The sequence below is a fragment of the Euleptes europaea genome, chromosome 10, assembly GCF_029931775.1.
Source record: "Euleptes europaea isolate rEulEur1 chromosome 10, rEulEur1.hap1, whole genome shotgun sequence".
Taxonomy (NCBI): Eukaryota; Metazoa; Chordata; class Lepidosauria; order Squamata; family Sphaerodactylidae; genus Euleptes; species Euleptes europaea.
This window is the reverse complement of record NC_079321.1, coordinates 327,248-349,600: the sequence shown is the minus strand read 5'-3', so window position 1 is coordinate 349,600 and position 22,353 is coordinate 327,248. Positions and strand designations below refer to the sequence as shown.

At 45.3% G+C, this 22,353-nt stretch overlaps 1 protein-coding gene across 1 annotated transcript in view; it reads right to left on the bottom strand.

Annotated features, from left to right (window-relative positions):
* The window catches only part of PLCB1 (phospholipase C beta 1), a 195,759-nt gene that overhangs the window by 154,443 nt on the left and 18,963 nt on the right, over window positions 1-22,353 (bottom strand). The window contains exons 4-6 of the mRNA XM_056856453.1: window positions 21,834-21,909; window positions 8,963-9,063; window positions 7,165-7,331 (exon numbers count right to left, since the gene is read on the bottom strand). Of these exons, the coding sequence (XP_056712431.1) occupies window positions 7,165-7,331; window positions 8,963-9,063; window positions 21,834-21,909 (344 nt within the window). The remainder of the gene's footprint in view (window positions 1-7,164; window positions 7,332-8,962; window positions 9,064-21,833; window positions 21,910-22,353) is intronic.

The following is a 22,353-nucleotide window of genomic DNA, read 5'->3' as shown; positions in this document are numbered from 1 at the left end:
CATTCAGTTTTAGGAAGACTAAAATTGTTGTGACGTTAGATATTCCACTCCCTGAAACCTCTGGTCAAAAAAAGAAGTGCCTCCAAGATTTCCTCCCTAACATTTGTGGGCCACAGAAGCCAGGATTTCCTCCCAGGTTTGAATTCACCTTTAAGCTGGAAAAGTGGACAATAAATGACCTAAATACATACATGTCGTGGAAGTCGAGCTCCATACCTCAGCCCCAAGCGAAGTTTCAAAATCTACTGGAAAACGCTGGGGATGGTAGCAAGTGTGTCTTTCAAAAAGCATCAGGCAGTTTTTTACGCTTGCTTGATGCGGAAAGGTGCACATTAACTCCTTTTGGGTGGGCAGTGTAAGCTCAAGAGAACAACAATGCCAAATATACACTATTGTGAACTTAATACAGAAAGGATCGCTGGCAGAAGAAATCCAGGTCTGAATTTACCCCGGGAGCCCTCATGCAAAGGGGCCCGGAGCGTCGGGCCTTGATTCGTGAGAAGTGTGTGTTCTTGCTCAGCCATGAAGCCACTTCCCTTCCCCTCGCAGCGCATTCCTTCGGCCCTGCTTTCTGAACGGCATCATCATTAGGCGGTCACATCTTCCATTTCCCTTTCATCCCCTTTGCTTCTATCTCCCTCTGTCCATGCCGTACCTTTAAAGAAATGTTACATTGGGAGACCAACCCAAGGAGGAATGAAGAAGTGGAAAGGAATCCGGATCGCAGGCTATTTGTTCGTGCAAGGGGTTGGACTCATGCAGGTAGGTATGAGAAGAGGAAATGGTATCATCAGACTCTGAAAAGCAGGCATGCTCAGAGGGTCTTGTGACAGTTCCCCACTGCCATTTTAATGGGGAGGGGGCTCCACAGCTTCACAGGGGTACTTCCCCCTCACCTTCACAGGGGTCCTACCCTATCAACGCAGCTGTTGCAGTCCAGAAGGACTGAATGTGCGACACATGGAGCATACGTGCACACGGAGAAACACTCGCACGCAAACAACACCATCTGCCATAAGGCAAAAGAAGCTATTGCTTCCAAGCAATTGGAACGGCTTTTGGGTGAGCCGCTAATCCCTAATTAGCATCCGGTGTCTATCTTCCTCGATTTATACCCCCTTATCGTTCTCAAACTGTGCGTTACATCTGGATGAGTAATTACTGTCCCCAGTATAAGTCAATAAGTAGCAATACAGGCTGAATATATGGTAGCATATGCATTTAAGTTTGAACCCATTATATGCCACCCCACTACACTAGAGATTCAATATCCTTCCCCAGCATCTAGATGAGATGAGACAGGATCGTAATGGCTTTTTCACAATAGATGCATCTCTGCCTTTTTGTATTTGTCTTACTGGCTTTCATGTGCATTCCCTCGCTCAACAGAAAAAGCAGATCATTGTGAGAAAATTCAACATACTTAAATAAAGCTTCAAATGTAGAAGGAACACATCTATTCCCCTAAGAAAATGTTAGACAAGCAGAGGAGAAATTTCTGGAATGGATGTATTTTTACTCCATGCATGGGGATAGGGGGCCAGTAGCAAAGGATCCTGGTTGCACCTACTGTGTATACTATTCCAACATCCCACAAATAGCACTAAGGGTCATCTGCTGAATCCTCTAAATACTGAGCCAACGTCAAGATGTCTGACCTCCTTATTGCAAGACCACTCATACTCAGATGATAACATGGCCCCTGCTCATTTTAACTGAGCAGTTGATCTGCATATGCAAAGTAATGAAACCTTTGTGTGTGTGCGCAATCAAGTCATATCTGATTTATGGCGACCCCTCATGGGATTTTCAAGGCAAGAGACGTTCAGAGTTGGTTTGCCATTGCCTGCCTCCACATCGCGCCCCTGGTATTCCTTGGAGGTCTTCCATCCAAATACTAACTAGGGCCAATCCTGCTTAGCTTGTGAGATCTGATAAGATCAGGCTAGCCTGGAGCTACCGAGGTCGGGAATGAATCCTGCCTCCTGCAAAGAAATTAAGACTGAAGACTTTTAAGGGGATAGGGTTGCCAATCTCTAGGTGAGACCTGGAGATCCCCAGGAATTACAACTGATGTCCGGATTCCAAAGATCACTTCCCCTGGAGGAAATGGCTGCTTTGGAGGGTGGATTCCATGACATTATACCCCACTGAGGTCCCTCCTCTCCCCAAAACCTGCCCTCTCCAGGCTCCACCCCCCAGCCTGCAGCTGGCAATCCTACCTGGGGAGCAGCGTACACTGCCCAGGGCTCTTGCACCTGGAAGCAAAGGTTGCCTTTGGGCAGAAGTCTGCTCAGCTGGTCTATTACCTAAACATATCACCTCCTGATTTCTGACCATAACAAATTCTGTTAAACTTACGACCAGGATGGTCTATCGATTCCTTCTGCTTTGCCTCCAAGTGTTGTCAACTGGAACGATTAAAACAACGGAAGCATGAGAGCACAATGACACACTGCAACAAACACAAGACTGCCATTAAAACAGCAGCTCTGTGTTAAATCCCCTCTTCTTCTGCTGTTATGAAGTTACTGTGATGTGGTCCCCCGTGCGCCGCACCATTGGCCAAGGCTGGCAGGGGAGGGAAAGCAGAAAAATAATACCATTCTAAGGGGCCATCAGGACATTTTGAACCAGATGTTATAATGGAGATCCTGCATGGAGCAGAGGGCGGGGCTAGACGGCCTGTATGGTCCCTTCCAACTCTATGATTCTGTAATTCTAGGAACTTGGTGTGGGGCGGGGGGGGGGGCCTGCTCTTCCGCAGGCAAGTGGAAGCCATTTGTAAAAGGACAGGAACCAATTTTAGGATGTGGGGTGTTTTGGGGGAAGGGGGGTCTGTAGCTGTCTGGATCAGCGAGAAGGAATAACGTGGGCTAATCACGACTTCTGCATTCGGGTGCATTAGTCTTTCCTCCTCCTTCTACATTTCCAAACCAATCTTTTGTATACAAAAATATCTTTCTTTCCTGTTTATTGTTCTACCCCTACAGTCTGTCTATAACTCCATTATCGTTTTATGAGAATAGAGAAAACTTCAATAGTGGCCGGGGGGGGGAGGGGTTAATGAGAAAAAACAGCCAGACAATCCCCAGTGCCTGAAATGACATATTCTTCAAAAATCCACCTTTCTCTCCGGCTCTCTTCTCCCCCTACCTTTCCTTAATTTTACATTTTTCTTGCTCTCGGAACTTCTGTCCCTTTCTAATCTTTGCATCCTTCTTTTCCCAGCATTCTCAATCAAGCTTTACCATTCACTACATTTTTTCGTACCACTCCTGAGATCCAAAACCCATTTCCCCAACAATTCCTCTCTCTCTCTTTCTCTTCTTTTTCACTCAAAGAAGGAAATATTTTCAACTGGGCTTTCCCTCTTTGTATTCATGCCCACATTCCTTCACCTGGCTCTGAAATTGCCTTCTTTGTAAACTGTTCTTAGTCTCTACATTTGTTCTTCACAATACAATCCATAATCCAAATTTCTCATAAATGTTCTGTAAAATGGATGGCAGAGGTAAAGGCCCGGCCTTATGCGCTGTCTTTGGTCCAAATGCAGTTCAAATAACCTCCTTAATACTTACTTTCTCCTATTTATAAATAGGTAATGTCAAGCTAATTGAATTATTTCTTGTATCATGGTATATAATAAATTAATTTACAGAGTTAAGTAACACCTTGAGTTTTAGCTACCCTTTTTGGCATTCTCTCTGTTAGGTTTTAAAACAGAACAACTGAAGACTAGAATGACAGGGGTGGGCACCCACCATTCTGTGTTTAGCATTCAAAACTTAAGCTCCACCCTCCACAACAAGGTTTTAAGGGTAGAGGAAAGAGGAAAAAGAAGAACTCAGCTGGATCAAACCAGTGGCTCATCTGGTCCAGCATCATGTCTCATACACCGGCCAACCAGTTCCTCTGGAGGGCCAACAACAGGGCACAGAGGCCAAGACTTTCCCTTGATGTTGCCTCCTGGCACTGGGATTCAGAGGTTGACTGCCTCTGAACATGGAGGTTCCCTTTAGTCACCATGGCTGGTAGCCACTGATCGACCTGACATCTGTGAATGTGTCTAATCCCCTTTTAAAGCTGTCTATGCCTGTGGCCATCACCACATCCTCTGGCAGCAAATTTTACATTTGAATCACTCATTGAATAAAGAAGTATTTCCTTTTGTCTGTCCTGAATCTATTGCCCATCAGCTTCATTGGATACAATGGAGTTCCAGTATTTTGGGAGAAGGAGAAAAGTTATCTCTGTCCAGTCTCTGTACCTCCTACATAATTTTATAAACCTCTGTCATGCTCGTTAGTCTTTGAACACATAAGAACATAAGAAAAGCCCTGCTGGATCAGACCAAGGCCCATCAAGTCCAGCTGTCTTCTCACACAGTGGCCAACCAGGTGCCTCCAGGAAGCCCACAAACAAGACGGCTGCAGCAGCACCATCCTGCCTTGTTCCACAGCACCTAAGATAATAGGCAAGCTACCTTCTACTGAATCAGACCCCCGGTCCATCAAAGTCAATATTGTCTACTCAGACTGGCAGAGGCTCTCCAGGGTCTCAGGCAGGGGTCCTTTACATCACCTACTTGCCAAGTCACTTTAACTGGAGATGCCGGGGATTGAACCTGGGACCTTCAGCATGCCAAGCAGAGGCTCTACCACTGAGCCACAGCCCCTCCCCAGGCAGCCTTTCCTCACTGGAAAGGTACTCCAATGCCTAAATCATCCTGCTTGCTCTTTTCTGAACTTTTTCCAACTCTGTGATGTCCTTTCTGAGATACAAAACTGAACAGAGTATTCCAAACAAAGCTGCACCATAGATCTGTACAGGGGCATTATAATATTGGCCATTTTATTTTCAATCCCTTTCCTAATAATCCCCAGAATAGAGTTTGCCTTTTTCACTGCTGCAGCACACTGGGCTGAGCTCTCCATCCTGGCCCAATGTGGTCTCTTTCCTTCTTGCCCTCAGCAGGTTCAGCCCCCATGGGTAGTGGTGGAAAGTGCCATCAAGACACAGCCAAATTATGGCGACCCCATAGGGTTTTCAAGGCAAGAGACGAGAGGTGGTTTGCCATGGCCTGCCTCTGAGTAGCGACCCTGGACTTCCTTGGCGGTCTCCCATCCAAGTACCAACCAGGGCTGACCCTGATGAGCTTCTGAGAACTGATGAGATCGGGCTGTGCCCACTGCACTCCTTACAGAGATGGGCAATGAAAAATCCCAGTTAAACTGGTGTTTCTTCTCATTTCTGAGGTTCTTGGGTGGGCCATGAGCTACTTAGTCCAGTTGGAAAGGAAATTTGGGGACAGCCAGGCAGCCTTTCCCTGTGTTCTCCTCATAAAGCAGTGGTTCCCAAACTTTTCGGGGCCACCCCCCCCCTTGGTTCCACAAACTCAACCCCAGTGCCCCCTACCCTATCCTACAAAAAGCATTATTCAAAATAGGGGTTTGCATGACTCACTAAAGAAGATAACAATAAAATCTCAAAATAGTAACAATGAATTACACTGAGAGACACTGTCCTTCAGTGTTACTCCTCTGAAGATGCCTGCCACAGCTGCGGGCGAAACGTCAGGAAAGAAAACACCAAGACCACGGTCACACAGCCCGGATAACCTACAAGAACTAATGAATTACACATCTATTCAAAATCAAATTAAAACTTTTTAGTTGAAATTTATTCAATAAAACTGATGAACTTGATCCAGTGGTACCAGCTCTTCAAAGTCTTGGGGGGGGGGGATTCTGATAGTTTCCACCACTTTTTCCAGCATGGTGCCATAGCTTGATCTATTGTAAATTAGTGAACTACATGGTTGAAGGGGCCCTACCTCTGGCACCCTCCCTGCTGCCCCCTTGCCTCTTAGTGCCCCCCTAGGTAATCCCACCGCCCCCCAGGGGTGGTACTTGCCCACTTTGAGAACCACTGTCATAAAGCCTTCCCTAGCCCTTGGGGGAAGGAATGCTCCATTAGATCGGAGCACTCTGTGGGAGGGTGGAAAACTTCTGCAGGCTTTCCCAAAACACAAGTGTGTGAATTGCAAAGCAAACAGACACCTGCTTTGAGACAACCGCAGAAAAATCTCTGAAAGACACAAATATTTGATAGATAAAACCGTATTTTATTTGATTTGGCTGCGCTCTCTAAGTGGAAGTCTTTCTGGCTCAGCCAGTTTCAAGAACAAAGGTCATGAATTAAAGCAGAACTTCTAGGATCAGCCTTTATGTCACCAAATCCAAATTGGAGTGCATGTTTATCAACCCCAGAGTTGATTTGTCATCCTCTATAGCTTCTAGAACATGGCAACTACAGGAAAACCTCAAAAAGCAGGAAAGAGTCAGTGTGGCATCATGGTAAGAGCCTTGTACTGGTATCTGGAAGCTTGCTAGGTGACCTTGGGCCTGTCACAGACTCTCAGCCTGACCTACCTCGCAGGGTTGCTGTGAGGTTCAAAGTGAGGAAGGGAGAACAATATACACTGCCCTGATCTCCTCTGAGGAAGGTCAGGATAATGTACTAATAAATAAGCCCGTAGAATATTTGAGTGAAAATCAAGCAAGTTCTGCATAAACACAACACTGTGTTAAAGCTACAGGCTGCAGTAATACTTATCTGAGCAAAATTGAAGAGCATATTTGGCAGAACGCCTAGCTGTGCTTGTTAAAATTACCCCCCCCCAAAAAAAAAGCATTCAAAAAGAATCTTCCCTGACGATGACAAAATGCCCCACCCGTCCGTTCTGAAGTGCGATCGGCACACAGAGACGCGTCCCCTGCCTCCACCACAGCCTCGTGTCCTGCAGCAAAGTAATTGTGCTCCGGTTCAATCGTGTGAGGCGGGTTTACAGGTCTCCTCCATTTTGCAGATTTCAGATTCAAGTAAATAACAAGATCGTCCCTGTGATTACATTTACATGCCCTGAACCACCTGACCCCTGAAGCAAAAAGCAGCACAGAAATGAGTTTTCAAAAAAAAAACAAAAAAAAAACCTCCAGTATTTAAATTTTAACTACTTCACGGCTGTCAAATGTGAGGCCAGCCAGTTGGAAATGTCATTAAATATGAACCGGTGCGTGCTCCAGAGCATCTCTGTCTGCTTTAATTTGTTCGTTGTTTGAAACCAGAAACAGACTACAGAAGATAATGAAAATTACTGACCTTTCTTAGCCAGACTCTTATTGGGTTCATATTTCTCAATCAGTTGCTGAACCTGTTCTTGCTTCAAGGGTGGGTAGAGAATTTCATTGAGGCGTGGGTCTCGCTGCTTCAAGTTTATAAATTCCATCATCTGGTCAACGGTCAGATACGGCCTGGTCTTGGCACCACTGCAGAAAATTGAAATGGAGGGGAAGGAAGGAAGGAAGGAAGATTAACAAATGCATTTCTCCTCCCCCCCCCCCCACAGTTCTACTTCATGATGACTTCTTAGGGAAATGGAGAGAAGTGAAGCCCTGTCTGGTATTGGAACCAGGATCCCTGAGGAACGACCACTCCAACGGGGGCCTCTCTGGCCACCACGGTCATCCTCGGAGGCCCTGCTTTGGGTGCCCATGCCTCCTGAGGGAAGACAGCAGGCAACCTGGGAAAGAGCCTCCCCATTTATATTCATCTATCCTCTTCTAGCAGGGTCTTCCGCCAGCAGGTGAATACTTCTTTTTGTTTCTTCTGGCAATTCCTCTGTGGTTCCTCCTTCCTGCCCTATAGGGTTGCCAGGTCCCCCCTCTCCACTGGCAGGAGGTTTTTGGGGTGGAGCCTGAGGAGGGTGGGGTTTGGGGAGAGGAAGGACTTCAATGCCATAGAGTCCAATTGCCAAAGCAGCCATTTTCTCCAGGTGAACTGATCTCTATCGGCTGGAGATCAGTTGTAATAGATGGAACAGAAAACACAAGGAACTGAGACGCTGGGACCCTGAGGAGTGACCTGACAAACATACATAGCTATGAGAGGTCTTTTATGAATGTCCACTCGCCGACACCCCTCAGACAACTTTGGGTCTTTGTATTGATTATGCATGCTTTTCCCGACCATCAGAGGTCACCTTGTTCTCCCCCTACTTTTCCCTGTGTTTTTCCCGCATTTGCAAATTTGAGATAAAACAGGTCTCTGAAAACAGGTGCAAAATGCGGAGAAATGCAGAGTGAGAGTGAGCTAAACAGCCATGCATAAAAGACCTCTTAACGAAAGCTCCAGGGCAGAGAGTTTAATTCTGTCCCCGGCTGCAGTTTCTTTGACGCAAATAGCCCTTCTCTTAGCTGCCCCCCCCCCCACATTCAAAAACATACATTTATATGGGTGTCAGGGAATTCTCTCATGAGCTTGTGCTTAATACAATCAGCCCTATAAAGTGGGAAGCGTTCAATATTACACTAAGCAATATTAAAACCATGGGGAAAGATAGACATTAAATATTAAATTTATAATTAAATTGCTTCAAGTATTTCAAGTCATTAATGCCTAGCCTAACGAGAGCCCCATTGTTTGCTAATTTAATTTGAGCTTGACAAGGCCGCTGGCAGCATTGGCTATGAATATGACCGCGTTCCCCACCCACCCCAATTTCTGTAACCAGGTTTTTTTTGGTGGTTGCAAAACCCCTTATCTAATGCATATTGCTTGTGACATTCCCTTCCCCCGCCCTTTCTAAATTTATTGAAATGGAGCTTAAACTAGTGTAAGTCAGAAGAACAATAAAGCCAGGAAGTTGTACTTCTCTAGGAATCAGTTTCTGTTAAATTCCAAGCAAGGTCACACTATTATTAGTCTTAAATAAAAAGGCCACCCCACCTCTCGTTACAGTTAAACAACGGATAAACAGCAGGTAAAAGAATCTGTGCTGTGCTGTTGTGATCAAGGTCTGGGGGTTTGCATAACGCACGTGCCCCCCCCCTCCATGCACACAAAAAACCCACCACCCTGGAAGAAGAAGGCACAAACGCTGGGTTTCATTATTTCTTACTACTCTACGAAGATGTGGTCAATTTCAGGTCGAGGGCAGAGGTTGCTCAGGAACTCTCGGTATACTTCTGGAGTGAAGTCCTCTTGAGGAATCAAGTCATTCTGGGAAGGATAAATAAAACAAAACACATGAGGCAGAGCATCTCAGACCCTAGGCAGTCAAACCCCGTTATAAATTAAAATGGCCTCTACCATAACCACCCCCCAGGCTCCCTAGATTCCTACGCATTGGGGCCCTTCACTGGGGCATAAACCTGAGTAGTGGGCTGACCGCAAGCCCTCCTTATTCAGCCCTTCATACTGCACCTATACCTTCCCCAACTCCTTTGCATCACCTCTCTGCACCTGTGTCAATCATTGACATGTGACCAAATCCCTCTCTTACAATGAAGCAAATATTGTTCTGACCTACCACTGTGAGCCAAACAGGATGTTCCAAACTGCCTAAGTTCACCACCATACTGCAGCTGCCAGTTCCTGGTGGCAACTCATGAGTAAATGCGCAGCAGACCCCGATTTAGGGTCAGAACCGCTGTGCAGGAGGAGGAAATCCAGCCTTCTCCCCTGTGATGTTTTGGCAACTGAAACAGCTCAGGGGCCACAAGTGGGAGCATCGTTTTCTCTATGGGGAGCCAGCGTGTGTGCAAGCATTCAGGGCATGTGCTGGGTCCCACTGGAACTCGTCTCCCCACCCCCGTGGCCCCCGGGCTGTTTCAGCAGCTGAAAACGGCACAGGAAAGAAGGCAGCAATTCTTCCTTCTCCTGCACAGTGGTCCCGATCCAAATTATTTACTTACAAGCTGCCACCAGGAAATAGCAACTACAGTATAGCTGCAAATCCCCGTGCTGAACGAGTGCAGTTTGTAACATCTAGTTAGGCCCTCTTACCTTAAATATATAGCCCTGCATGCACCCACCCCAGTGTATCACACTTCCTGGTTTGGTTCCAAGATATGTACCCAGTACGGCTTGGATTTGGTTGAAAAGAATGTATGCAGTCTTCACAAAAAGGAATTACATTTCCAGAGCCCACAAATATAATTGTGGTATCATAATATGATTGGCAAAGGGCACCCAACAACAAGAAAGCACCTTCAAGAATCACTTGCTTGAATCCACAGAAGTAGGATTGTCCCGCCTGCTCTGGGCTGGTGCCATCTTAATTACCCCCAATGCTGCTCCTTGTGGAAGTGCCCCCCCAGGAACAGCACAGGGGGTTGGAGGACAGCAGCAAAAGGGGCGGGAGGGCCCCCCCCCCCCGGTGGGACTGAAGCCAATATATCCATCTCCTATAATTACATATAATCTAATAGCAGGATTGTGCCATGAACATCAAAATTATATATACACATTGTGAGGGTTTTCATCCTGAAATAAACGTGGACTGCAAGATTCAAAAGCTGGGAACTGTCACAAACAAGGCCCACAATTACACATAATGGCAAGTATGGCCAGCTTCCATTTTCTCTTGAATCAAAATTGTATGGGAGGAGCTCACCCCACTGGCAAGACAGATCATTCCATCCAGTAAAGGTAAAGGTCCCCTGTGCAAACAACCAAGTCATTCCTGACCCACATCCCAACGTTTACTAGGCAGACTCTGTTTACCGGGTGGTTTGCCAGTGCCTTCCCCAGTCGTCTTCCCTTTACCCCCTGCAAGCCAGGTACTCATTTTACCCACCTCAGAAGGATGGAAGGCTGAGTCAACCTTGAGCCGGCTACCTGAAACCGACTTCCGTCAGGATCGAACTCAGGTCATCTGAGCAAAATGTTTAACTTTCTTTGTAGAGTCTGCCTCCTGGCTAATTAATTTGCTGTATTCCTTTTAATTACCAGGCAGAAATTTGTTCTTCTATTTGCTGTCAGGCTAGCCTGTAGAGGCGATACTTTAGAGTTCCTACAGCATCATATTAATTTGTATAGATACCATCAGGAAGCATAAACCTTTCTAAAAGTCTTTCAAAGACCTCACTCTGTGGGTCTAACTGCATGATAAGGTCATCAGGTTGGGTCTGGTCTGCCGGGGGGGCTGTTAGCCAGACATTTGCTGTCAAGTTCACATCAGGATCTTATTTCTCAGGTGCAAGAGGCCCCAATTCAGATCAGGCATGTGGTACACAGGGAGAAAGGGATTATGCCTTCCTTCTCCTTCATGCTGTTTTCCTAACCTGAAATGGCCATGGGGGGTGCTTATTTTCCCTAGTATGGAAACTCTTATCTAGCCTATGAGTTCAGTGGCCACCCCAACAGGGCAAACTGCACCACCGGGACTGTTTCAGGCCAGGAAAACGGCACCGGAGGAAAGGCTGAAGCCTCTTCCCCACACGCTCTGCAGTTCCAACCAAAATTGGCTCCTGTGCACCTAGAAACTGAATTCCTAGCAGGGAACTCACAAGTACACAAGGATCATGAGGACTCGAAAAAAACGTAATGTGTAGTTCGGCCCTGTGATACTGATCAGTTCCAGTCCAAAGGGAAGGTGGACATCCCTTGCCAGTTGTGAACACTGTCCTAGTTAAAGAGCCTTTCCCTGCTAAGGCTCATTTCTTAATGCCAATCAAAGGTTCTGTACTTTGCCTGATTACATCTGAATTTTTTCATAATTATATCTCACCTTGTGCTTCCTGCATTTCATTGTCTTTCGTCCCTGTTTACAACTTTTTCTTCTTTATAACTTCATATTTGTGCCTGCCTAATGAGAACTGCCCTGACCTGGAATGCCCAGGCTAGCCTGACCTCGTCAGATCTCAGGGTCAGTCCTAGCTAGTGCTTGGATGGGAGACCACCAAGGAAGTCCAGGGTCGCTACGCAGTGGCAGGCAATGGCACCTCTGGACGTCTGTTGCCTTGGAAATCCTACTGGGTTGCCATAAGTCAGCGTGACTTAATGGCACTTTACACACACAATGAGGACCCACCACACATATCAGATAAAAGTGGGCTCTAGCCCATGAAAGCTTAATGCCATAATAAAAATGTGCCTGTCTTTCAGGTGCTACAAGATTCCTGCTTGTTTCCACTTAAAGAAAGTTGGGGCTAGAACTGTCTCTAGGCCAGGGGGAGCGAGTCAGGCACAGGAGCATGTGATTGATTGATACTGATTGAAATAGCCTCAAAAGAAAGACTCCACGAAAACCGACCAATACACAAGCATTTCTAACTTGCCCTTCCTCCATCCTGGATAATTAAGTCTATAATCAGCGAGATACTGCAGTATTTCCTTTTATGCTTTGAATATCATCAGACTCTGATCCTGGAGAGAATAGGTATGTATCATGACTAGTATCCATTTTGACTAGTAGTCCCGACTGAATACTTTACCGACACACGTGGCAGATACCAAAAAATGCCCTACAGGAATAGAGTATGCAGTTGTAATGGAAAGTCGCCTGAATCCACGGAACATGTGTTATTGTTCTGTGAGAAACATAGAGCCAAATGAGAGAAGTTAATTACCCCATGGATAAAAAATAGCGAGGACAGTGAAAGTAGATGGATAGTCCATCGACTATTAAAGGATCACAATCCGCAGCTTTCTGAAGTGGTTGCTAAATTTCTTACTATTACTTTGGAGCAAGAGTGAGCGTAGTTAATGAACAAAGGATTCAGGTTGTATAATGGTCTCCCTGGTCTCTATAAGGATTATGAAAGTCATTTGTAGTTACTATTTGTTTGTGTCTGGCCAAAGAATGGCCATTTTAAAATTGCTCTGCATTTTTTACTGGATGTCTCATTTTTGTATTCGATGTTTTTGCTATCATGCCAATAAATAAGGTTATGGATGGATGGATGGATGGATGGATGGATGGATGGACTAGTAGCCATGGATAGCCCTCTCCTCCATGAACATGTCCAATCCCCTCTTAAAGCCTTCCACCAGCTCTTGCTATCTGTTATACTGGAAAACCTGGCAGATGTCATCAAGAAAATCCAACTCTTCCCTACTTTTTCAGTCTTAATTCTCATAGCTGAACCCTAGACATCCCTGTCTTCCATCCCTTTACTTGATGTAACCTTAGCGCAGATGTGTGTTCAGCCAAACCCTGGCTGGTGAGAAAAATAGTTATTCTTAGCAAAGATCAATAAAATAAAAGATTTAATTTGCTACTAAAATACATGCCCTGATTATAGCCGCACAGACTGGTTGACTCCTAAAAGCTGATATATCGTTTCTACCAGAAATATTTCGACACAGAAAGCAGGAAAAGAACATGTAGCCTTCACCCGCGCCTTTCTGAGATGGGTGGGAGAAACAACACCAACGTATACTTTAGGAAGTTTCAAAGAAGCTCCCCTTCACAGACTGTAGAACACAGCTTATGCGTCCAAAGACATCCGTGGCGAGTTTGTGGCAGGCATTATAGGCCCGAATATTACTTTACATGACCGGAACTGGCCAAGCATTAAACAGCGGGTGTCAAATTCCAGTGTCCTGGGTAAGCAGGGGGCTGAAATCAGGGAGCATAACACGTGTGACCCAGTGCCAGAAATGAAACATAGCTGGGGAGTATTTGAGGGGTGAAAGGAAACATCAGCAGGAGGGATGGATATGATTGACTACCGAAATGCAGGGGGTGAATGACAGAAGCCTCTCTGCTTCACCAAAGCAGCCTGACGATCAAGGAGCAAACTCTTCGGCACGTGCACGACCCCGGCCCCCCGCTAGTGGAGTCAGAGGTCCGTACGGCCGCACGTTCACAGCTGGGCACTCCAAGAGTAACTAGCAAAGCAGAGTAACGAAACTTTTATCCACAGCTGGAAGGGCCTTCACAAAAACAGAGCTTCAAAAGAAATAATCTGGCTGCCAGGTTCATGACGTGGGTTTTTATTGAGCCGGCTGCTTTTAGAACAGTGATTATACGCTTTTATTTTAAAGGCTTTTGTGGCTGATCGTTAGCCTTCTCGAGTGTTTTGAGAGGAAGCAACGGAGGGCCTGCCCTGCGCCCTCTCCCCTCGGGCATGTTTCTGTCCATGTCTCAAGAGCAAGGAGTGACTCATCTCGGGTGGTTCCACCAACCTTGGGCTCAGGGAGCGGGAGGGCATTAGCCACAAAAGACCACGTCAAAATACAACTGTAAGTGAGGAAGTACAATAGTGCAGGCTCTGTTCAATCAAGAAACAAGCCCCTACCACTCAAATCGAGAACAAAGATGGAGCAGACATAGTTTATCCATTTCCATTTATTTACTAGCTCCTTTGACCAAAGGTCTTGAGCTTAACCATAACAATAATACATAAGACATAGTTTATCTACATGGATGGACGGGGGGGGGGCACAGACTGGTGAGCCCACTTAGCATCATTGCATGCAGTCGAGTATCTGCTTCATTTCATGCACTGGCAGCCGCGTGCACCGTTGGGATCCATTCTCTTGAAACCACACAGACAAAAACAGACAGTCCATCGAGGGCCACTAGCCTTGGTGGCTAAAGGGAACCCTCCGCATTCAGAAGCAGCCAGGTATTTCCCAACCCAGATCTGGCAACCCTACCTCTGAAGACCAGGGCCTGGGTCTCTATGCCCCGTCTCTTGGCCCTATGGGGCAACTTTCCTCTTATTTTCAGGTCAGCATTTTTTTCTTACCAATTTCTGCACAGGCAAGATGCTGCTATGTGTACAGCTGTCCTTTGGGTTGCTTCAGGCAAAAGTATTTTGTGCTTGAGAACCGACTCCCAAGTATAAAATATACTGCAAACATTCAGGTGGTGGCTGGAGATCTCCCGGGGTTACAACCGATCTCCAGGCAATAGAGATCAGTTCACCTGGAGAAAATGGATGCTTTGGAAGGTGGACTCTATGGCATTATACCCCACTGAAGTCCCTTCCCTCCTCAAACCTCACCTTCCTCAGGCTCCGCCCCCAAAATCTCCAGGTATTTCCCAACCCAGAGCTGGCAACCCTACCAAGAGAAAAGACCAACAAAAACTGTTGGTTTAAATGAGCATTCCGATTTGTACTTAAAGTATACCCGAAATAAAGATTCTTGTTTGGAAATAACAATTGATTTGCAACTGAACGAACCCTCAATATGTAACTTCCTAGGCAGAGAAAGCTATGCACAATTGATTAAATGTCTCATAACACCTTTCACAGTTTCTAGAAGACAGTACTAGAGAATGCCCATGTGACAGAAGGGAGGTGAATTTTGGCAATGTCTCTGCCAGCTCCGAGAGACCTGGGCTGAACTTCGGTTTCCTTTCTGGAGCAGGTGTCAAAGCCAAAGGTGTGGCTGGAGGCATGAGAGACACGGGGGCAAGAAACAAGGGGACGGCGGCCCGTGGCTCTTAGCCAGCAGCCTTAAGTGACCCAGGGTGGTGGACCCTGGACTAAACCAGGATCTCGTTTTTGTAGTCTTTGGTTTCTCTGTTTCTTAATTGTATTTTTATAGGCCACTTTGAGTCCCCACTAGGATAAAAGAAGGGTAAAAGAAATACCTAAAAATACATAAATTCAGGTGCAAACCTATGCATATTTATTAGGCACCAACTCCTGTTGAACTCGGTACAACTTACTTCTGCAAATCTATAGAGTTAGAATCATAGAGTTGGAAGGTACCACCAGGGTCATCTAGTCCAACCCCCTACACAATGCAGGAAATTCACAACACCTCCAATGACCTCTGCTCCATACCCAGAAGATGGGGGTGGGGGGAACCCTCCAGGATCCCTGGCCAATGTGGCCTGTAGGAAAATTGCTTCCTGACCCCAAAGTGGCAATCAGCATTACCCCAGCATGTAAGAAAGGGCCAGGAGAGCCAAACACTGACACAACCCTTCCTGCCCTCCCTCTCATCATCTGCATAAGGTCACCGGATCAGCATTGCTGACAGATGGCCATCTAACCTCTTCTTAAAAACCTCCAGGGAAGGAGAGCCCACCACCTCCCGAGGAAGCCTGTTCCACTGAGGAACCGCTCTAACTGTCAGGAAGTTCTTCCTAATGTTTAGCTGAAAGCTGTTTTGATTTAATTTCAGCCTGTTGGTTCTGGTCCGACCTTCTGGGGCAACATAAAACAACATTCCAAGCTGCACTGGGATGGTAACTGGGAGTTAAATTCACATCATCTTTTAAAATTTCAAAGCACTGATTTCCACTTATTACATATTACTTATTACATCTGAAAAAAATGCTAAGCTGGGAGGTCCATGACGAAACCTTCTCAGCATTTTAAAACAGAAATAGCAGCCATGTGGGTGGCGGGGGGGGGGGGGGAAGAGGATTGAAACCGATGCTGCTCTTAGCCCGGAGGGAGAAAAGACAGGTGCCTGTCTTCTTTCCTTCCCAGGCTAAGAATAGCACATTTGGAAGGTCAATTTAGACTGGCAACACTATGTGGGGATGCGGACTCCCCGTCTGCGGTCCCATCTGGCTGTTATTTCTGTTTTAAAATACTGGGAAGAGCTTCTCACGGATCTCCTGATATCAGGCTCCGCAGGACCTAAGCAAGACCATTTATGTATATGTATGCATATTTATTTATGTATATTTATTTATACACTTATTTATGTATATTTCTTTATTTACGTTATTTATCGTCTGCCTTCCTCACTGAGACTCAAGGCAGATTAAATAGTGTAAGTCAAACACACGTCAAACACAATCCAATGAACACAATCCAATAGGGCTGGGACGACAGAGAGATGAAAAGAAGCAGAAATCCAAAACACAGCTGAAACAAACCTAAGGCAAAGCAGAAGCATTTACTTGCAGTCCAAGTGCCCAAAACATGTAGATGCTGCATAAATCATGAAATGAGAAGTTCACGCCCATATTGTTTTGGTGGTAGATAAATTAATACCAATAATTTGAGAATGAAACGGAGCACATTTACAAGAGCACAAGTTATTTCAATATCTCTCTGTTGGCACATAGGATGCTTTACAAAGTGCACAAAGGCAAACATTCCTGATTGTCAGGGGTCCTCACTTGAACTGAGGGCTGCTGATTTGGGGGTAGAAGATATATAAGGCGGGATGAAGACATAAAGTCACACAAGCATCTCAAAGGTTGGAAGTCCAACCCCCCCCCCAAATCCATTGTAATGCTACATTATCATCATTGTCTAGTAACAAAAGATTCTCTCACATCCAAATAATTTTCACATGAACTGTCTGAACTGAACTATAGTAGGAATTTGAACAGAAGAACCCTGATGGACTTCCCTGCGGAGGGAATTCCACAGGGTGGGCATTGCCACTGTCAAGATTTTGGCTCCCTCTGACCACCCACTGAAAGATAAACACAGATAAAAGCTTCTTTGGTGATTTTAGCACAGAAAGAGGAAGGCCGATACATGAGAGACCCTAAGAAAGTGGACCTCCACCCATGAGAGAGAGACCCTAAGATTGTGGGCCTCCACCCTTTCTCCTTGTGTTTCCTTTCTCTGGCTTTCCTGATCTGCTGCCCACAATGAAAGTCTTGGTACCAGAGAGATCATAAAGTTGGTTCTCCCTCTACATGTCGCGTGACTGAGATGTCACACAACTTCCTGACATGTCTTTGCAGCTCAGTAGATCCCATGCTGCCACTGGGAGTTAAAGATGGAAAGGCTGAAGACCACGGCCCTAAGAGGTTGGACAGAATGAGAGCTACTGGCTATGTCTGAGGCTTGAAAGTGACGATGTCTACAGACTACTGACAATAAAGAATTGACCCAATTGTCAGCTCTTTGCCCTGAACAGTAGTCTTTGAAATGCGTGCTTGTTTCATCTGTCTTAACTTTGGATACATTACCCAGTAAATTCTCCTTCACTTAAGGAAGGTAAGTAGAACATGTGAGGACTATTAAACATTGACGATAAAGAATGTTTGCCCTGATCTACTGCAGAGTGTCACAGAAACATGGGGGGGGGGAGTCAGATATGAATAGTGTTGTATCCCCACCCATCACTGCCTTCTGCTAAGCTGGACCCTCTGGCGCCCTTCCCCATTAAGCCTTCTTTTGATGAAGAAGTGGAGAAGGACCTTCTCTGGAGACCCAGAAGCCCTGCGAGGAAAGGCCGAGGGAGTTGGGAATGTTCAGTCTGGAGAAGAGGAGGTCGAGGGGGGGGGGACACACAATCACTCTCTTGAAGTACTTGAAGGGCTGTCACTTTGAGGACGGCAGGGAGCTGTTCCTGTTGGCAGCAGAGGACAGGACTCGCAATAAAGGATTTAAATTATGGGTGGAAAGGTACTGGCTGGATATTAGGGAAAACATTTTTTACAGTGAGAGTAGTTCAACAGTGAAACCAGTTACCTAGGGAGGTGTTGAGCTCCTCCCTCGCTGGCAGTCTTTAAGCAGAGGCTGAACGAACACTTGTCAGGGATGCTCTAGGCCGATCCTGCATTGAGAAGGGGGATGGACTAGATGGCCTCTGTGGCCCCTTCTGACTCTATGATTCTGTCATTTTGGTGTAGCAATTGCAGTGCCGGACTAGAACTAGAGAAACCAGTCTAAGGTAATCACTCTCTCTAAGCTTCTTGGAGGAAGGGCAGATTAAAATTTGATAGTAATAGGATCTAACTTAGAGGAAGACGGCTGAAAGATCTGGCCCACAGGAAATATCATGAGGTACTGGACCAAAAAACAAAATCAACACAAAAATACAGAAAATTGAATTGTGCTACATTTGCCTGATTATGGGGAATTCATAATGTGCTTTCTACTTAAGGAAAGATATACAGTCCAACTGTATATAAAATGATGCTGATGCCATGTAAAAGAGTGTTTTATGATGTGCTTTAAATACTGCTGAGCCCATGCAAGTCATAATACAAACACAGAGACAGGAAATTATTCCCGTTATTTACTCTGCTGTTTTGTACTGTTGCCAAGGAAACCGGAAGTGCCAATTTTGTTATTCATTTGGTGTGTGTTTTTTAAGTAGAGGGAAGAACATTTTTGACAATTTCCCAGAACATATATTTCAGATAGCCAACTTAGTCTAAAGCACAAACCAGAACCAAAAACCACGTTAATGACCAATTTAAATCAAATGATACAGTTTCAAGTTCTCCGAAACTCTTCTCCCAAAAGAAGGTGGTGGGGGGAGGGAAAAGATGTTCCAAGCCCTTGAGCTGCAGGCCCCCTTATTTGCATCCTGGACAGAACAGCCGGCCTCTTTGAATACACTGGGTAGACTGGGTGGAAGTGGTAAAAAGGAGGGAAATTGTAGCCACCAGTAAAAGGTGTAACTTGATACCAGCTTCACTTAGAATCATGAAGACTACAGTGTGTTCTAGACAGGTGGCCAACAAAAGGCCCAGTGGAGAGAGAGTTGGCCAAGCAGATCCAGAAATCTTGCCCAGTTCATCAGGAGTTTTGGGCTGGGTCGTCACCAATATGCGGATAGCACTCAGATCAACCTGTTGATGGATCGGCAGCAGCAGACTTGACTAGTTGCCTAGAGGTTGTGGTAAAGTGGTTGAGACTAAGCTGGCTGAAACGTAATCCATTTAAGATGGAGGTCCTGCGGCTGAGCCAGATCAGGCTAGGATGGGAACTACGGTTACTAGCAATTGCTGTGATGAATGTATTACTTGGTTGTAACTTTATGATTTTGCTTCAAGGGTTCTGATCAAAGTCCATTATTTTGCTTTGCAATAAAGAATTCTACAAGACAACTGAACTTTCACATCTCTCCCCATACATTCTTCTCCCCATATTGGCATCCTTTCCTGGGAGATCGGAAGAAGCTAAAGTTTCCCTTCTCTTAGCAGACTCCTCTCGGGAGATAACCACTCAAGTAGCCAAATTTTGCCTCCGGTCTAGTGGGATCCGTAAATGGCTAACTGAAAACCTTTCCCCATAGAAGATCTTTCCTCCTCCTCTTCAAATCATCCTTCCCAGAATCATCAACTTTTATTATTTTATTTTATTATTTTAAACCTAACTTTGATTTTTATTCAGAGCTGATATTGTATTTTTCTATTTCCAGATATCCAAGGTAATTTACAACAAAACTGAGTTAAAGCAATAAAATCAAATGAAATAAACCAATGATATAAAACAATAAACACAGGAGCAAGAGATAAAATACCTGGGTAAACTAAAATCCATAAAACAGCAGCTACAAAACCAATGTGTTTAAACATACACTGAAGTTGAAAAGGAGGAGGAGAACCAACGAAGAAAGCTTGAACATCAGATAACACCAATGGACATTATATTCACTAAAACGGTGATTCTAAAAAGACTAAAAATGTCTTCACTTGAGGCCTGGATGCTTGTAAATTGGGGAGACAAGAGTTCCACCACCTCAACACGCCCACGCCCCACCCCACAGAAGACCCAGCACCCGGGCTCACTCATCTGGGTCCTGACAGCAGAGGCTGACAGAGCAGGCTTCGGAAAATGGACGCAACGATAAGGGAAGGTTTGTACAAAAGAAAGTGGTCCTTCAAAATCTGTGGTCCAAGAACGTGCTGAGTTTTTTTATTTTGTCTTGTACCTTGATTTCTTGCTTTTGCTCTAACTAGCTGCTCACGGTTCACTGTTCTTTCTTGCATTCTCTCCATACCAGAGGGGTAGCAGGTAGTCAAAAACTTGTGGTTTATATTTTTACATCCATTTCCTTTTCTGTAAGCCAAATATTGGAGTGCCCTGGTTTTCTTTTCTAGCATCCAGAGCTCCCTCAAACTATTAGTCCACAATTAATAGCTGAACAGGTCTTCTGGTGAGCACATCATTTAAGCATCAATTATGTGTTGCTTATTTATTGCTCGGTGCTTCCCAGAGGGTGACTCCAGTTGTTCAACACCATTGTCCTTTGTGTGGGTTTATTAGCTTTTGGCTTTCTAGCAGGTTGACCCGGATTGTGCTTTCCTCCTGTTTCCACTTGGGCACGTACAGTTTCAAACCATCTATATGACACCACATAGAGCAATTCACGTTGCCCAAACCATTACTGCTATATTAATTTGGCTTTGCCTGATAAACATAAAACCAATTCCAAACATAAACTTTAGACCTGCTAATGAAATGGAGTATATGGCATGAGAACTATTGAGGTTACATCCTACAGGGCCAAAAACAAGCAAATTGCTCTGTGGGTATTGCCAATCGTTCAAGAAATCATTCCTTGGAACTGTAGAGGAGGCATCAGTTACTTGCCGAATGAACAGGCCACCAGAACACTTCTGCGGCAATCAAACAAGTTCATTTACCCTGCAGAACTGAAGAGGCTTTACGGACACATTTCTCCTCTGAGACTTTCCCTCATAACTTGAACTGCTCTACAAAATCAGTTCAAGAGCCAGTCTGCCTGTCCAGAAAATCATGTTGCTTCGCCCTCCTGAGACTATACTTCATCAAAACGCAGGTGTGGGTAGGGTGCATACATGTTTTTCTCTGTGTGTCTCTACTTTAGAGGTCAGCAGTGCAATAACCAGGAAAAGCAACTTTTCTGTGACAGAATGCTGGTTATGGAACGCCCTCCCCGCTCCAATTTGCCTGGCGCTACCCTACCATGTTTTAGTCACCAGGTTAACACTATCTTGTTCACCATGACTTCTGTTATTGATATTTTATTGCTTTACTTCTTTCTCTGTTTGTTGCTTTAACTCAAGTTGTTATTGATGCCATCCTTGAATGTTACTTTCAGAAATGTAACATTGGCTCATTTTGACAAGTGTTTGCCATTTTTTAAAAAAAGGAGCTACCAATGAATTTTTGTATTTGTTCTGAATCCAACTGATAGTTCCAAGACCCGACCCACAAAATCAACATATGAAAATCCTTTGTGTTGCAAAGATATAGTAGTATACACAAAGAGGCTCAGACAAAACTCAGCCCAAAATCTGAAAAAACAACAACACCCCGCTAGACATGACAGTGTTGGTACCACAACGGAATGCGTGCCAATGTGACACATGACACGATGTCAGAGCTTACCCTGGCAGAAGGAAGGTTGCAGGCTTCCAGCGCTGTCTCCACACGCTTTCTGTCCGCGGAGAACAAGCGATAAATGCTGCCAGGTGGAAAACCAACAAAGAGAATGAAGGTGTGCACTTGCTCTCTGTCTCTTTCTGAGTGCAATTCTGACCACTGATCTTGGCCTTCAGCTGGAGTCCAGAAGAGCCTGGGACCAGAGTACCCATAGGACTGCCCACAGGAACTGATCCTCCTGCTGTGTTCCAGGGGGGCTCCAAGGTCTTCTCAGCGCTGGTGCCAACTCCAGGAAACCCACACCCTTCAGGTGCCACCTGCCCTTCTCTCCTCCTGGAGGTGCCAACCTGCTTGCCACCTGCCCTTCTCTCCTTCTGGCAGCAAGTTGTAATGATTTTGTTGGGCCAAACATTTCGAAAGGGACGCTACTCTTCCGCTGTTTTATTTGTTGCAACTTTATTGTTTTAAGCTATTTTGGTTAGTCTTATGTATGCACAGAACATACATAATGAGGGAAGGGGATGTC